Genomic DNA, 18,215 nt, shown 5'->3' with positions numbered 1-18,215 from the left:
ATAATAATAAAGTCATTCTCTTCATTTTTAATTTTATTTTTTAATATATTTTACTGATTATGATATTACAGTGGTCCTATTTTTTTTTTCCCCTTTATTCCCCTCTGCTTTGTACCCACTTCCCACCATCATTCCCCCACCTTAGTTCATGTCCATGGGTCACACATACAAGTTCTTTGGATTCTACATTTCCCATACTATTCTTACCCTCCCCCTGTCTATTTTCTACCTACCATTTATGCTTATTACCTGCACCTTTTCCCCCTTTCTCCTCCCTCCCCCTCCCCACTGATAACCCTCCATGTGATACTATTTCTGTGAATCTGTTCCTGTTCTAGTTGTTTGCTTTGTTTTTGTTTTTTAGGTTCAATTGTTGATAGCTGTGAGTTTGTTGTCATTTTACTGTTTGTATTTTTGATCTGCCTCTTTTTCCTAGGCAAGTCCCTTTAACATTTCATATAATAAGGGCCTGGTGATGATCAACTCCTTTAACTTGACCTTATCTGGGAAGCCCTTTATCTGGCCTTCCAGTCTAAATGATAGCTTGGCTGGATAGAGTAATCTTGGAAATAGGTCCTTGACTTTCATGACTTTGAATACTTCTTTCAAGCCCCTCCTTGCCTGCAAGGTTTCTTTTGAGAAATCAGCTGATAATCTTCTGGGAAGTCCTTTGTAGGTAACTGTCTACTTTTCTCTTGCTGTTCTTATGATTCTCTCCTTCTCTTTAATCTTGGATAATGTAATTATGATGTGCCTTGGTGTGTGCTTCCTTGGGTCCAACTTCTTTAGGACTCTCTGAGCTTCTTGGACTTCCTAGAAGTCTCTTTCCTTTGCCAGACTGGAGAAGTTCTCCTTCATTATGTTTTGAAATAACTTTTCAACTTCTTGCTCTTCCTCTTCCCCTTCTGGCATGCTTATGATTTGGATGTTGGAACATTTAAAGTCTTCCCGGAGGTTCCTAAGCCTCTCCTCATTTTTTTGAATTCTGGTTTCTTCATTCTGTTCTGGTTGGATGTTTATTTCTTCCTTTTGGTCCAAACAGTTGATTGAGTCCTGGTTTCCTTCCCTTCACTGTTGGTTCCTGTACATTTTCCTTTGATTCATTTTTCACAGCCTTCACTTTTTCCTCTATTTTGCGAGCATGCTCAACCACTTCTGTGAGCACCCTGATTTGAGCTCTGCATATGATAGGTTGGCTATCTCTTCATTGCTTAGTTGTTTTTCCCCAGAGCTTTGATCTGTTCTTTCATTTGGGCCATATTTTTTTATCTGGGTATGACTATTACATGGTAAGGGATGGAGCCTTAGGTATTCACCAGGGTGGGGCAACCCAGGTCTCTTCACAGTGGCACTGTATGTGGGGGAGGGGTCCAAGAGGGAACAATGCCACTTGCTCAGTTCTCTGCCACCTTTCAGTCACTTCCCACTACCCATAAGCAAATTGGGCCCTTCTGGTGCTGATTCCTGGGGTGGCTGGGTTTGTGTATGTTCTAGGACCATGTGGGTCTCTCAAAGGCACTCTACTGTGAGGCTGGTAGTTTCCCCTGCTGCCTCAACCCCCACAGTTTTTTTCAGTCAGAGGTTTTTTCAGTCAGAGATTTTGAGGCTTTATTTCCTCATGCTGGAACCCTAGGTTGTGTGGTCTGTCTTTCTCCCCAGTTTTTCCTCCTGGTTTATCCACATGCAAATGTGGGACCACCTGGTCCTCTAGCCATCACCTTGCCAGGAGTCCTTCCTGCCCCCACCTGCCTGTCTCCACCCCTCGTACCAGTCTGGATGAATGTTTCTTCCTTAAATCCTTGGTTGTCGGACAAAAATGCCATTTGATTTTCTGGCAATACTGGTTATTTTTTTAATTTTAAATTTGTTGTTGTCTTTTTGGTTGTGCAAGGTGGCAAAGTATATCTATCTATGCCTCCATCTTGGCAGGAAGTCCGTCACCCTTTTCTTTTATAGCTTCTGACTTTTTGTCAGACTTTAAAAAGGCTGGTAACGCTTTGAGTGTTAAAACAATCCTTCCATTATTTTTTTCAAATACTCTAAAATTTCCTTTGATATTTACTTTCTAAAATTCCAAACATTTTATTTGAGTTACAGTGCAAACCTGATAAGTAACACACTACTGAGTGTTTTTTGTACTTGTAAGAGTTTTCTAAGTCAATAATATGCTTGCAATGTGAGCTTCCTGAGAGATGCATACTGTCTATCCTGGACACTACAGCATCCACTATCCCCATACAGCCTCTGCACAGGGTCAACACTCAATAAATACTGCTTGAAGTAATGATTAAGAACAAGGAGAAACTACACAAGAGAAATAACATTTGGGTGCATAAATATATAAGATCTTATCCCAGCTATTTTAAAACATTTTTAAATATACACAAAATTTATGATCTCAACCATTTTAAAATGTATAGTTCAGCAGTGTCAAATATATTTACATTTTTGTGCAACCAAGTTCCAGAGCTTTTCATCCATCAAAATTGAAACTCTGTACCCATTAAATAACTCCCCCTTTCCCCCCTCCCCAGTGCCTGACAAGCACCAATGTATCTTCTGTCATGAATTTGACTATTCGGATACCCCATGTAAATGGGATCATACCTCTTTATCTTTTTGTGACTGGCTAATTTCACTTAGTGCAATGTCCTCAAGGCTCAGCCATACTAATCACATGTAGGAATCCCCCTCTTTTTTAAGACTGAACGCAACCTTCCATTTTATGTATATACCACATTTTGTTTATCTATTAATTTGTCAGTGGATACCTGGTTTGCTTCAAAACTTCTTAAGCTTATATCAACCTAACTTACAATGAAACCTGAATTTTCTGCACATTAATACCATTGTAATTATATATTAATGCAGCATTAATGGGGGAGGGGGGTTTTTGCCACTGTAATTGTTTATTATTGTACAAAGACGAACTATGAACATGTTTTGAGCAGGGCTGAAGCATGATGAAATCTTGTTATAAAATCTGCAAGGGAGAGCCAGCCTGGCTTGGAGAGAGAACATGCCTTATCCCACAAACGGTACACCAAGGGACTATGAGGGCTGGACAGGAGATGTGGCAGTCTGACCAGGCGTAAAATAGGAAATGGCAAGGCCAGTGGCAAGTTGAGGTTAGCCCCCTGTGTTTTAAATGTGTTCAAATTTAAAAAATAAACTGAATGTTAGTCAAAGAAAACATTCTGCTAGGTAACTTACAACCAGCCATGTGCTACTGCCACCTGAGTTTATAACCACACTATGCAAAAATGTGTTTTCTTTCTTTTTGACACCAATTAATGTTATTTTATGGTTGTGGGTTGTTAAAGTTAAGGTTGTAACAAACAATTAAATAGTTAAAGTGCCTAAAATCAAATATCTTTGAGGGTCATATGCTAGAAACCATGACAACTTATATCAAGTGTCTTTGAAAATGTTTTAACAAGTTAAAATTTTTAAAATACTTTTCTTGCATTCCAGACACTAATATCATTAACATTCACATACAGTTCTTAAAGCTAGCCAGAGGTATGAACCATACCTAGGTGTTAGTAGGTTCATTTTAACTTGGCCCATTGGATGATTTCATCAGCTTCCATCTGGGAGGCACAAGTTGACAACTCATGGTGCCAGTGTTTTCAGAAATTAATAATATAGATGATAACTGAGACACACTTGAGAAACTTGTGAGTTTTTCGTCATACTCAGCTATTCCATGGCCTTAGTTTTTTTCAACCAATTCTTGCCGAAGTAAATTTTTGTTAGAGACACGTTAAGTGGCAGTTTTTATGCAATGTGATATTTATTTTACTAAAACTTACATCACATTTTAGAGACAATGGGCATGAGTCACAGGAGAGATATAATTAAATTTACAAGATAATCATTTTATATGCTGTTCATCCATGAGTGAGGTACCTCCTCCAAATGCCTAAATCACATTCTAGATAAAAATTAAGTAACTTTCAAAGTCAGATTGAATTGACAGGACTTCTAAGATACCATTTCTTTATCAAAGGATCAGCAATCGATAATCTTAATCATCATTTAAAATGCTTTTCCTTCTCGGGTGCCTCCTACACTGGCTTTCTGGAACATTTCACCAATTGCTGTGGCTTGAAGAAGCATCATAAAGCAGAGATCCCCAAATATACAATTTCTTGGAGCTCCTATGCCATACATTTCACTTTCCAGTCTACAAATATAACTGGTGTCTGTAGATGAATATACCCTAACATATCTACTTCTGAGAACATACCCCCTCCCCTTCAAATTCCCCCTTCCTGCGGGTACTGCCAGTAGGCTGACAACTGCCCACAGAGTCCCTGACCATGGCTGTTACTCATCACTGAGCACCAGGGCCCAGCAGGGCGAGCAGCACCCACCCAGTACTCCCTCTAACTTGGCTGAGCAAGTGAAGGTGTAAAGCCTTTCATGTAGTCGGCAATGAAAGAAAATATATGAATTTAAACATATAAAATGACAATTAGCTATTAATGACCCCAAGGACTTGCATGTTCATCTTCCTTCCACAGGAAATTCACTTAAGACCTATCATGTTTGAGACTCTAAGAAAACACGATTCAGACATTTAACAGCTATAAATAACTCTTAATATTCCCCTTTAATTTGGGGGGGGATGTGTCTTACGATGTGCTAATATTATTATTGCCTTCTCTAGAACTCTGTTACTTCACCTGCACTTTCAATCTGTGTGACCAACAGATTTGGCCCACTCCAGATTTATTCTCCTGAGGAATCTCTTCAAACGGAACATCCTCAATGTGCTATTTCACTTATTCATGCACTTGACAGCTGTTTCTTGGGCACTTAATATATCTGCAAAGCACGGTCCTGGCAAGACAGCAGTGAGGAAGATTGCAAACGTCCATGCCACAGTGCACAACAGGATCCAGAAAAGGTGACTGCAAATGACTGAGAGCACTACAGATGTTCAAAGGGACATGGAGAACATAAACAGAGTGACAGAGTACATGCGGAGCTTACCGTAGGACAGAGCAGCTACAGCACAGCGACTATGTGAGAGAGTGGCACCCAGTGACCACCACCCTTGCACAAGGAGCCTTTTAATAAATAAACAACACAGTTATGGCCTCATATTCAAGTGAGAAAATCAACCACTGTAGCCCTTACCCAGGAGTTGTCCAGCACCTGCCTTTCAACAGTTCACTACCCTAGCACCTCTCTGCCAGTCCCAGATATGGCAATTAGTCCCTCTAATTGTTCACTGAATCCTGACTGTATCTTCTACTGAGGTTTAACCTGGATGATCCTGTCCCTTTGACCTCCTGAAACTCTTGCTTTCCAAGGGAACCGTTCTTCCCATCTTTAAGTTCTCTCTTAATTTTTAAAAAGAAATTTATTGAATTTATTGGGGTGGCATTAGTTAATAACATTATATAGGTTTCAGGTGTACAACTCTATATAATACATTATCTGTTCGTGGTATTGTGTGTTCACCACCCAAAGTCAAGTCTCCTCCCATCACCATTTATAACCGCCTTTATTCTCTTCTGCCTGCCCTACCCCCTTTCACTCTGGAAATCATCATACTGTTGCCCATGTCTATGAGTTGTTTTTTTTTTTTAATTTTGTTTTGCTTAATCCCTTTACCAGTGTCTTGTAGCCCCCAACCCCCTCCCACCTGACAGTTGTCAGTCTATTCTCTGTACCTATGAGTCTGTTTCTATTTTGTTTGGGTTTTTTTTTGTTCATTAGATTCCACATATGAGTGAAATCATATGGTATTCGTCTTTTTCTGACTGGCTTATTTCACTTTTCATAATATTCCCCAGCTCCATCCACATTGTCACAAAGGGTAAGATTTCATTCCTTTTTAAAGCCTAATAGTATTCCATTGTGCAAATGTACCAAAGCTTTTTTATCCACTCGTCTATTGATAGGCACTTGGGCTGCTTCTAAATCTTGGCTATTGAAAACAATGCTGCAATGGACATAGGGTGGATATATTCTTTCAAATGACTGTTTCAGGTTTCTTTGGATATATTCCCAGCAGTAGAAGTGCTGGGTCACAAGACGTTCCATTTTTCATTTTTCGAGGAAACTCCATACTGCTTTCCACAGTGACTGTCCCAGTCTGCATTCTCACCAACAGTGTATGAGGATTCCCTTTTTCCACATGCTCACCAGGCAACATGTGTTTGTTGATTTATGGATGACAGCCATCTGACAGGTATGAGGTGATATCTCATTGTGGTTTTAATTTTCATTTCTCTGGTGATTAGAGATGCTGACCATCTTTTCAAGTCTATGTCCTTTTTAGAGAAGTGTCTATTCAGGTCCTTTGCTCATTTTTTTAATTGGATTTTTTTTCTTGGTTGAGTTATACAAGTTCTATATGAATTTTGAATATTAACCTCTTATCACATGTATCATTGGGGAATATGTTCTCCCATTCCGAGGTTTGTCTTTCCATTTTGTTAATGATTTCCTTTGATGTGCAGACTTTTTAGCTTAATGTAGTCCTATTTGTTTATTTTTTCTTTTGTTTCCCTTGCCTGAGGAGAGATATCAGAAAAAAATATCGCTACAAGAAATGTCTGAGATTTTACTGCCTATGTTTTCTCCTGGAATTTTTATGGTTGTGAGTCTTTAATTCATTTTGAGCGTTTTTTTGTGTATGGTGTAAAAAGGTGGGCTAGTTTCATTTTTTGCACCTATCTGATCAATTTTCCCAACACCATTTATTGAAGAGACTATCATTACCCTATTGTATCCTCTTGCCTCCTCTGTCAAATATTAATTGACCATAAAGGCATGGGTTTATTTCTAGGTTCTCTATCTATTCCACTGATCTATGTCTGTTTGTATGCCAGTACCATGCTGTTTTGGTTACTATGGACTCCTAGCATAGTTTGATATCAGGTAGTGTGACTCCTACAACCTTGTTCTTCTTTCTCAAGATTGCTGTGGTTTTTCAGGGTCTTTGTGGCTCCATATAAATTTTTGGAACACATGCATACTTAAAGTCTTATTCTGCTTCACTCTACTATGATTTGTCTTATTGTCACCCTTAAACTTATAGAAATAGAATCAATCAAAATAAAAAGTATGGACCATAAGTAAAAAGTATAATATCTATTGTTTTATTGGAGGAATATTACTCAATTAAATGAAAGAAAATGCTCTGTAACAATCCCAGAGCCCTAGGGTTAAAAACACACACACACAGAGGTACACACACTTACATAGAGGATTCACTAAGTTCTTCTGATTTAGTTGTGGAACGAGGAAGCTGACTATGTAGACATGCAGTCAGGCTCCGTGGCTGGACGAAGGGCAGTGCTGGACTGAGATGCCCAAGACAGACTCTCCCTCAGTAACTCAGAGACAATTTTTCTGTCTTTGAAGCCAAGGGATATAATTACTAAATTGGCATGCTTTAAGTTGTTTTCAGTAAAATATCACTTTCATGCCATTAACAGTCATCTCAAATGGCTATTATCTATGAAAGAATAACAGTAAGTAATGTGCACTATTAAAAACAATAATAACTGACCTCTCTGAAGTACTGAATTAGCACTTTCACACATTAGTGTACTTAATCCTCACAGCAACCCTCTCAGTTAGGATTTCATCATCCCCATTTGAGAGATGATGAAACTAACGTTCAGATGGGCTGAATCACACATGTGCTGGGTTGCAGTACAGGCTTCAAACTCAGGTCAGCTTAACTGAACAGCCTGTGCTTCTAACCACTATACCACCTTTTATAGTTCATAGGCTGAAGCTGCAAGCTGTGAAGATAGATAAACTAACACACATAACAAAGTATGTGCCTGCAGGAGACACATACACACACATCTTACATACACACCAAGATATATACCCCCCCACACGTACACACACACATCATAAATACCCTCTTTTGGAACACCAGAGAAATATTTTCATCATCATAAACAACTGGAAGAAAAAAAATTGTACAACAATAAGTTATCTTGTCTCCAGGTAATTGCAAACATTAGAGACAATTAAGCAAGTTCTCAAATGTTTTCTGAAACAAGTTAAGACACACTGGCCTCCAATCGTGCAGGTACCTGGTTTTTTAAAGGCCCAAGGAAGCCTAGATTTTCTGCCATCCGCTGAGCTTGGCTGTCCTTTACCCCATCAATAATGTCAATTTGCTCCTGGTAATAAACAAAATTCAGATAGTCAAGTGAAAAGACTTACAACTTCAAAAGAAAATGCTTCCTATTTATTTGCAAATGAGTGATGGAAGTGTGGCACCTTTCCAGAGGTCTGAGTGGCTAGCACAGCTGCCTAGGGGGCAAGCTTTAATTAGCAGGCCATCTATAAAATAGCCTTTCCAAAAGGTATATGATTCTTCAGGGTGGCATGCTGACAAGATAATCAGGTGCCAGTTTTCACTTTTAATTACTACACAGATGGCACTGATGAATATTTAGTCAGTTAATTTTTGTGACATCTTGTGGAAGGCTTCCAAAGTAAGGTTTTCTGGCCTAATATTGCTGTTAAGTTTAGAGCTTGTCACATAGGTTAAATATTAGCTTATGATTTAAACACTCTAATGATGATGATAACTATGAATATTTTAGCTCTACAAAGTACCACTCTCTCCTAGATACTGAACACTGTTCACATATGTACATTCTTTCAAGTACTTTCTTAACAAATGGAATGGTTTGTTTTAAATCACATTGGATTTTGAAAATGGCTAGGCTTTACAGGTATCACCCTCTTTTCAAAAGTTCGCTTTGCCACTTTGCTTTTACCTATTTTCATTAATGGGAAAAAATCTGAAGAGGACTTTTACTTTTACAAAAGACAGCAAAAAGCAAAAAGAGTTTACCATTTGTTTTGCAGCAACCCTTACAGAGGCAGCACAGCCTGAGCAGAGAAAGGGGCCCCACAAAGCTCCATCCTTGGAAACTACATTCATCAGCTCAGCATCCAGCCTCCCTAACTATAAAGTGAGTCTGTGAGCTTCTGGGCTTCATCTCAGTTTACTTTGTGTATCCATCAGCAAGATGTGTCCTAAGCTAAATGCTTCTTCTCTGTATGCCATTTCAGCTCACAGAAGGTTTCATAGGAAAACTCTACTTCTGAATAGGGGGATAACCTACATTAGTAAGTCAGCCTATAAAGTCTAAAATTAACTTCCAAGGCAGTTAAGTTAAATATGTAACACTGGTAAAAATAATTCTGAAACCAATCACCAAAGTTATCAGTGCTTTACACAAAGAGATTCAAGAAATAAATCTCCCATTTTTTGAAGGAAAACAAAATCACTTTCAAAAAGAAATAGTGAATATTTCTACTAGAAATTTGTAATGTGATTTTTTGATACTAAGAACCCAGAATTAAAAACTGGCCTTAGGCCTTAGATTTTTTTTGGTATTGATGAGGTAGGTTGAGAATCACTTGATACACATCAATGACCTCATTTAATCTTCACAATTCTATGGGGTAGCAATACCCCATTTTCATTTTACTGATTCAAAAGTAAAGTTTAGAGACACTGGGAAACTTGCTCGCTAGTTAGGATTTGACCTCATATATCTTTGGTTGGAAACTAATCTTAATATCAATAAAAAGAAAAAAGATTTAAAGGATTGAAAGAAACAAAGAATCTGGACCTCAGGATTCTATTTTACATCAATATTGTTGAAAGACATCGAGGCAATCTCTAGTTCACATCTGCTCTCCTTGGAGATTTTCTAGATCATACAAACTGTTAAATGAGTAATATTAACCAAGAGGAAATGGAAAAATCACAGTCCACTTTCATTGATTAATTCTTGGAGCAGGTTGAATGGAAAGGGACGAGGGAGGAAGAAAAGGCAGGAAGGAGGAAAGAAGGGAGGGTGGAGAAAAGCAAAGGAAAAGACCTTGAATAGTGAGTATCACCATTGTGCCCAACTTTTAACTGGATGACTGGTAAGAAAAAAGGATGCAATATCTTCAGGCCTTAAATGCCAGAAGGAGATGTATCACTACCAGCCTCAGACTTCACATTAAAGGTTTAACAGCTTCTGCTACAATCACTAATGAACACAGAATCGCCAGAAATGTACACATACCTTAAAAATAAGTTCTGGATTTGAAGCTGCCACCTCCTCAATGTCCACACCCCCCTGGGGGCTGCCCACCAGGACGGGGCCATTGCAGGACCGGTCCATCAGAATTGCAAGGTAGGTTTCCCTGGAAATGTCCAAGGCTTCAGCAACCATCACCTACCACATTAGCAGGAAAGTCCAATGAATTCAGCATCAAAGTGATTTCCACTTGGAAATCTATACAAACTTGCTACACAAATCAAACAGCTTCATTTTCAGGCTCTTTGAACCCAGAGAATTAGCTTCCACAGATTTTTGCGAGCTCTCTTCTCAGGGTACACCATGACCATTTTCACTTCCTTAATTGATTCTGTTAATGTGTTCAAGTGACAGGTATTGGTTGGCCTCAAGGAACCTTCCCACTTTAATCATCTTTTTTCTTACTTGAGAAATCCTGACACTTAGGAAAAACTCCAGGGAAACAGCTGTTACTTTAATTTAAGACATTAACGGTACATATATATTACCACACTGATTTTCCTCAAGTTGCTCTGGTGCAAAACCAAGTCTGGTGGCTAAGAAGGATTCTTTTTACAGTATGTCTGATATTTCAGATATTTGTATACTTTGACTCTTGGTTCACAGTATTTGTATTTCAATTTTTACTTCCTTTTAAGTGACTAATATAATATTTGCTTGTTCAAAATTAATGTCAATGGCACATGAAGTACATAAAAGCAGCTGCATATATATGCGCCAAGGACCCAGCAGTCAGCATGGCCAAGCAACCATATGGAACCTTTGTGATTATCAGCAACTTGCCCTTTGCTCTGGGAGGATGTGGGCACATGCAAGGACCATGACTTGGCAGGAGGCAAGTGGGACAGGAGGACTCACTCCCCACTCACTGCCGCAGGCAGGTGTCCTTGGCTCTGCTCAACCTTAACAACTCTATGCAGTAGCCAGGGTAGGAAAAAGCACCAATCTGCAAGCATTACAGCAGTGGAATGACCCTGCATGTGCAGGCACACTATGTGTATATGAATGCCTTTCTTTTTTCTTGCTTTTAATCTTAATACTACAGCTTAGACATCTTTCCAAGTTTCTCTCTATTCCTGTGCCTATGTGGCACTTATACGTCAATATGTATTTAACAATGTCCCTCCTGACATTTAGATGGGCTTTAATTTTTCTAAAATGCTACTTCAGTGAATATTTTTGTATATGTATCTTTACTCATTTGTTTGAGTACCCCTGTAAATAAGGTACCTGAAAGTAAAATGGCTAGGTGTTAGAATCTTCATATTCAAAATTTTGATTAAGTACTCTCAAATGGCCCTGGAGAGAGAGGCTATACCAACTTATACACCCCCCAAAATGGTAAAAGATGTCCTGCATGATTTTTATATTTTTTTAAAGATTTAATTAATTTATTTTTAGACAGAGGAGTAGGGAGAGCGAGGGAGAGAAACATCAATGTGTGGTTGCCTCTTGCGCGCCCTCACACTGGGGACCTGGCCTACAACCCAGGCATGTCGCTGACTGGGAATCGAACCAGCGACCCTTTGGTTCGCAGGCCAGAGCTCAATCCACTAAGCCACACCAGCCAGGGCTCTTGCATGATTTTTAAAAGAAAATAAGAACTATCATAAATAATCAGTACTAGAAGTGAAAATATAAAAACATTTACATTGCTTTTCCTAAAAGTAGTTCAATGATAGGTTTCACAAACAAAGTTACAGATTAAGTAGCATTAGATTCTAGCTATCCAGACACCACAACAAATCTAAGTTTCAAGTCACTTGAAATGAGACAAATACAATGTGGGGCAAAAGTAGGTTTACAGTTATTCATATGGAAAATAATATGACAATTAATAAGTAATGATACAAGAATTTACACTGTTCCTCCTACTCATAATTCACAACTGTAAAACTATTTTTGTCCTACCCTATATATGATGATCTAAAAAGCTATCATGTATTGAATATAGAATTCCTTTTCAAACTTTTATGGAATTTATCATGAGTTAGAAATAAAACACCTTACAAGGGTTTCATACTAATTCATTTGTCATAAATGGTAGCTAATGAGTATGTAAGAAATATTTCTTGGCATGTGGTGTCAGGATTATCTAGAACCACTCTGATTTTAAGTTCACTTTAAAATGCAGAGATAGTCTAGTAAATGAGAAATTTAAAGACTTTCAGTAGTTATTCTTAGAAGCAACATAACATTATAACTTTTCATGATGAATGTCATTCAATAGTCCCATTCTTATTCTTCTAGAATGTGGACAGATGTGCTCTGGATTCCATTAAATTTCTATTTGTAAAGAGCACCTACTGTCTCAAACAGATCCTGATTGGTACAAATAACATATCACTCCTCAAGAACGCATCCCCAGGGAAATGATGATTATCAATAAATAATTCAAGAAATTTTATATGAAGACCAATTTTTAAAAAAATTTTTATTGTTATTCAAGTACAGTTGTCTGCATTTTCTCCCCAACCCTCCACCCCACCCCAAACAAACCCACCTCCATTCCCCGCCTCCACCCTCCCCCTTGATTTTGTCCAAGTGTCCTTTATAGTACTTCCTGTAATCCCCTCTTCCCACTGTCCCCGCCCCACTCCCTCCTGGCTATTGTTAGTTCTTCGATGTCTCTGGTTATATTTTGTTTGCTTTTTTCTTTTGTTTTTTATGTTCCAGTTAAAGGTGAGATCATATGGTATTTGTTCCTCACTGCCTTGCTTATTTCAATTAGCATAATGCTCTCCAGTTCCATCCATGCTCTTGCAAAGGGTATAAGCTCCTTCTTTCTCTCTGCTGCGTAGAATTCCATTGTGTAAATGTACCATAGTTTTTCCATCCACTAATTTGCTGATGGGCACTTAGGTTGCTTCCAGTACTTGGCTATTGTAAATTGTGCTGCTATGAACATGGGGGTGCATACGTTCTTTTGGATTGGTGTTTCAGGGCTCTTAGGGTATAATCCCACCAGCAGAATACTTGGGTTAAAGAACAGTTCCATTTTTAGTTTTCTGAGGACATTCCATACTGTTTTGCACAGTGGCCTCACCAGTCTGCATTCCCACCAATAATGTACTGGGGTTCCCTTTTATCAGCATCCTCTCCAACATTTGTTTGTTGATTGTTTATGTTGGCCACTCTGACTGGTGTGACATGGTACTTCATTGTGGTTTTAATTTGCATCTCTCTGATGGCTAATGATGCTCAAAATCTTTTTATATGTCTCTGGAACCTCTGTATGCCTTCCTTGGAGAAGTGTATGTTCAAGTCCTTTGCCCATGTTTTAATTGGGTTGTTTGTTTTCCTGGAGTAGAGTCAAGTGAGTTCTTTATATATTTTGGAGATCAGGACCTATTTTGGAGATATGTCTGAGGTATCATTAGCAAATATGTTTTCCCATACTGTTGGTTCTCTTTGCATTTTAATGCTATTTTCCTTAGCCATGCAGAACCTTTTTACTTTGATGAGGTCACATTTGTTTATTCTTTCCTTTATGTCCCTTGCTTTAGAGGACATGTCTGTGAGGATGTTGCTGCGTGGAATGTCTGAGATTTTCCTGCCAATGTTTTCCTCGAGGACTTTTATGGTGTTACAACTTATATTTAAGTCTTTTATCCATCTTGAGTTTATTTCTGTGTATGGCGTAAGTTGGTGATCAAGTTTCAGTTTTTTGCACGTAGCTGTCCAGATCTCCCAACACCATCTGTTGAAGAGGCTGTTTTTCCTCCATTTTATGCTCCTGCCTCCTTTGTCAAATATTAATAGACCGTAAAGACTTGAGTTTATTTCTGGGCTCTCTGTTCTGTTCCATTGGTCTATGTGCCTGTGTTTATGCCAGTACCAGGCTGTTTTGATTACCGTGGCCTTGTAATACAGTTTGATATCAGGTATTGTGATCCCTCCTGCTTTGTTCTTCTTCCTCAAAATTGCTGCAGCTATTCGGGGTCGTTTATGGTTCCATATAAATTTCTGAAATGTTCGTTCTATTTCTGGGAAATATGTCATGGGTACTCTAACAGGGATTGCATTGAATCTATAGATTGCTTTGGGTAGTATGGCCATTTTGATGATGTTAATTCTTCCAATCCATGAGCATGGTACATGCTTCCATTTGTTTGTGTCTTCCTTAATTTCTTTCTTCAGTGTTGTGTAGTTTTCTGAGTACAGGTCTTTTACCTCCTTGGTTAGGTTGATTCCTAGGTACTTGATTGTTCTTGTTGCTATATCAAATGGGATTTTTTTCCTGATTGCTGTTTCTGCAGTTTCATTGTTGGTGTACAGGAATGCCTTTGATTTCTGACTATTGACTTTGTATCCAGCTGTTTTGCCAAATTCTTTAATTAGGTCGAGGAGTTTTTTCGTGGAGTCTATATGATTTTCCATGTACACTATCATGTCATCTGCAAACACTGACCGTTTCATTTCCTCCTTTCCAATTTGGATGCCTTTTGTTTCTTTTTCTTGTCTGATTGCCGTGGCTAGGACTTCCAATACTGTGTTGAATAGGAGTGGTGAGAGAGGGCATCCTTGTCTTGTTCCTGATCTTAGTGGGAAAGCTCTAAGTTTTTGTCCATTGAATATGATGTTGGCTGTAGGTCTCTCATATATGGCCTTTATTATGTTGAGGAATGCTCCCTCTATTCCCACTTTGGTGAGCGTTTATACCATAAATTGGTGCTGTATCTCCTCAAATGCTTTTTCCCCATGTATTGATATGATCATGTGATTTTTGTTTTTGCTGCTGTTTATGTGATGTATTATGCTTATTGATTGGCAAATAAGGTACCATCCTTGCGTCCCTGGGATGAATCCCACTTGGTCATGGTGGATGATCTTTTTAATGTATTGCTGGGTGCGGTTTGCCAATATTTTGTTGAGAATTTTAGCATCTATGTTCATCAGAGATATTGGCGTGAAGTTTTCTTTCTTCGTTGTGTCTTTATCTGGTTTTGGGATTTGGATGATGCTGGCTTCATAAAAAGAGTTTGGGAGTTTTCCATCAGTTTGGATATTTTCGAATAGTCTGTGAAGGATAGGGGTTAGCTCTTCCTTAAATGCTTTGTAGAATTCTCCTGTAAAACCATCTGGTCCAGGGTTTTTGTGTGTTGGGAGTTTTTGGATGACTGCTTCAATTTCGTCTGCTGTTATTGGTCTGTTGAGGTTTTCTGTTTCTTCTTCATTCAGTTTTGGGCGATTATATTTTTCTAGCAATGTGTCCATTTCACCTAGGTTTTCAATTTTCTTGGCATACAGTTCTTCATAGTAGTTTCTTACAATCCTTTGTATTTCTGTGGTATCAGTTGTAATCTCTCTTCTTTCATTTCTAATTGTGTTTATTTGGATCCTCTGTCTTTTTTTCTTGATGAGCCTGGTTAAAGGCTTGTTGATTTTGTTTATCTTTTCAAAGAACCAGCTCCTGGATTCACTGATCCTTTGAATTGTGCTTTTAACCTCTATGTCATTTAACTCTGCTCTGATCTTGGTTATTTCCTTCCTTCTGCTTGCTCTGGGCTGTCTTTGTAGTTGTTCCTCCAGTTCTTGTAGGCGTAGGGTTAGGTTGTTTGTTTGAAATGTTTCTATCTTTTTAAGGTAGGCCTGTATTGCTATGAACTTCCCTCTCAGGACTGCCTTCGCTGTGTACCATAGGTTTTGGGTTGTTGTGAGTTCGTTTTCATTTGTTTCCAGAAAGTTTTCCATTTCTTCCCTAATCTCATTCTTGACCCATTCATTGTTTAATAGCATGCTATTCAGTCTCCATGATTTTGAGTGTTTGGGGTTTTTTCCTGGGGTTGGTTTCTAGTTTCGGCCCCTTGTGGTCAGAGAAAATGCTTGATATGATTTCAATTTTCTTGAATTTGTTGAGGCTTGCTTTGTGTCCTATCATGTGGTCTATCTTTGAAAATGTCCATGTACACTGGAAAAGAATGTGTATTTTGCTTCTTTGGGATGAAAAGCTTTATATATATCAGTTAAGTCCATTTCCTCTAGGGTATTGTTAAGTGACACAATATCCTTGTTGATATTTTGTCTGGAAGACCTGTCCATTTTTGATAGTGGGGTATTAAAGTCCCCTACTATAATTGTGTTGCTGTCAATATCTTTCTTGAAGTCCTCCAAGATTTTCTTAATGTATTTGGGTGCTCCTATGTTGGGTGCATATATATTTACAATGTTTATGTCTTCTTGGTGGATTCTTCCTTTGAGTATTATGAAGTGACCTTCTGGGTCTCTCTTTATGGCCCTTCCTTGGAAGTATATTTTGTCTGTTATGAGTATTGCTACCCCTGCTTTTTTTTCCTGTCCGTTTGCTTGGAAAATTTCTTTCCAGCCCTTCACTTTCAGTCTGTGTGGTCTTTTGTCCTGAGATGGGTCTCTTGTAGGCAGCATATGTGTGGGTCATGTTTTCTTATCCATTCACCTATTCTATGTCTTTTGATTGGAGCATTTAATCCATTTACGTTTAAGGTTATTATCGAAAGGAAGTTTTTCATTTCCTTTATTCCTACCTGTGTTCCTCTATCTTTCTGTTTTCCTTCCTTTCCTTAAAGCAGTCCCTTTAGCATCTCTTGCAGAGCTGGTTTGGTGGAAGCATATTCTTTTAGACTTTTTTTGTCTGGGAAACTGTTTATTTGGCCTTCTATCTTGATTGAGAGCCTTGCTGGGTAAAGTAGCCTTGTTTGCAGGCCTCTGGGTCTCATTACTTGGAATATTTTTTGCCATTCTCTTCTGGCTTGGAGCGTTTCCATTGAGAAGTCAGTTGCTAACCTTATTGGGGCTACCTTGTATGTTACTTCCTTTTTCTCCCTTGCTGCTTTTAAGATCCTCTCTTTGTCTTGGAAATTTGCCATTTTAATTATGATGTGTCTTGCAGTGGGTCTCTTTGGGTTCCTCTTGCTTGGGACTCTCTGTGCTTCCTGGATTTGGGTGACTTTTTCTCTCCTCAGATTAGGGAAATTTTCCATCATTACTTTTTCAAACAGGTTTTCTATCCCTTGCTCTTCTTCTTCTCCTTCTGGTATTCCTATTATACGGACATTGTTACGTTTCACGTTGTCCTGCATTTCCCTTATTGCCTCTTCATTCTTTCTGAGCCTCTTTTCCTTTTCTTGCTCTTTCTGGGTGTTTTTTTCTACTTTGTCCTCCAGCTCTCTGATCCGATCCTCTGCTTCATCAAGTCTGAATTTCATTCCTTCTACTGTGTTCTTCAATTCAGAAATTGTGTTCTTCATTTCCTGTTGGCTCTTGTTGATAGTTTCTATTTCCTTTTTTATGTTGATATAGTTTGTAGTGAGTTGATTGTAGTTTCCCTGTAGTTTCTGGTAGTTCTCTTTGAGCTCAGAGAGCTCAGTGAGCTTCCTGATGACCATTGCTTTGAACTTAGTATCTGATAGTTGACTTGCCTCTTTTTCAGTTAGCATTCTTTCTGAGGCTTCCTTCTTTCCTTTCATTTGGGAATTGTTTCTTTGTCTTCCCATTGTTTGTGAGACTCTTCTTGTTAGCCTCTGCTTCTTAAATTGATCTATTCTGACTCCCTGGGTTTATGGTATGAACTTCTATGGTAAAATGCCAATGGGATTCGGTGGTGCTGTCTCCTTAATCTCCTGTGCTCACTGGTCTTGAGCTGACATTTATGGGTGTAACACGGTCTAACTCTAGTCATTTCAGCACTCCAGTTTTTGTTGTCTCACCTGTGGGAAAAAGAGAAAGGGGGGAAGAAGAAAAAAAAAAGAAGGGAAGGAGGAAAAAAGGAAATAGAAAAGGAGGAAAGGGAGAAAGGAAGGAAGAAGGAATAAAGAAAGATCGGAGGCAAGATAAGAAGGAATTTTAAGAAAAATTAAAACATAGAAATAGATAAAAGAAGGCTGGAAGAAGGCATAAAAAAGTTAACGGAAGGGAGGAAGAAGGAATGAAAAAAAAAAAAGAAAGGAAGAAGTAATTCAGGGGGAAACGAGGAAAGGAAAAACAAAAATCTTCTGCTGGCTCTAAACCGGTCAGGTTAGTTTTGCTGGTCGTCCTGTCTGTGCAATGGGAGGGGGTGTTTGGAAGGATTGGTTTCACTTTTCTCCCTTCCTGGGCCACACTCTTCTCTGTTGTTCAGCCTGCAGTCTCCTCTAGCCCTGCAGC

General features: G+C 38.7%; 1 protein-coding gene across 2 annotated transcripts in view; it reads right to left on the bottom strand.

The window, feature by feature from the left end:
- SUCLG2 (succinate-CoA ligase GDP-forming subunit beta) overlaps positions 1-18,215 on the bottom strand; it is a 283,719-nt gene that overhangs the window by 130,343 nt on the left and 135,161 nt on the right. For both annotated transcript variants that reach the window (XM_071222260.1, XM_024556623.4), the window contains exons 5-6: positions 10,080-10,232; positions 8,076-8,165 (exon numbers count right to left, since the gene is read on the bottom strand). In XM_071222260.1, coding sequence (XP_071078361.1) covers positions 8,076-8,165; positions 10,080-10,232 — 243 coding nt within the window. The remainder of the gene's footprint in view (positions 1-8,075; positions 8,166-10,079; positions 10,233-18,215) is intronic.

The sequence above is a fragment of the Desmodus rotundus genome, chromosome 8 (assembly GCF_022682495.2).
Source record: "Desmodus rotundus isolate HL8 chromosome 8, HLdesRot8A.1, whole genome shotgun sequence".
Lineage (NCBI taxonomy): Eukaryota > Metazoa > Chordata > Mammalia > Chiroptera > Phyllostomidae > Desmodus > Desmodus rotundus.
This window is presented reverse-complemented; position numbering and strand designations above follow the sequence as displayed.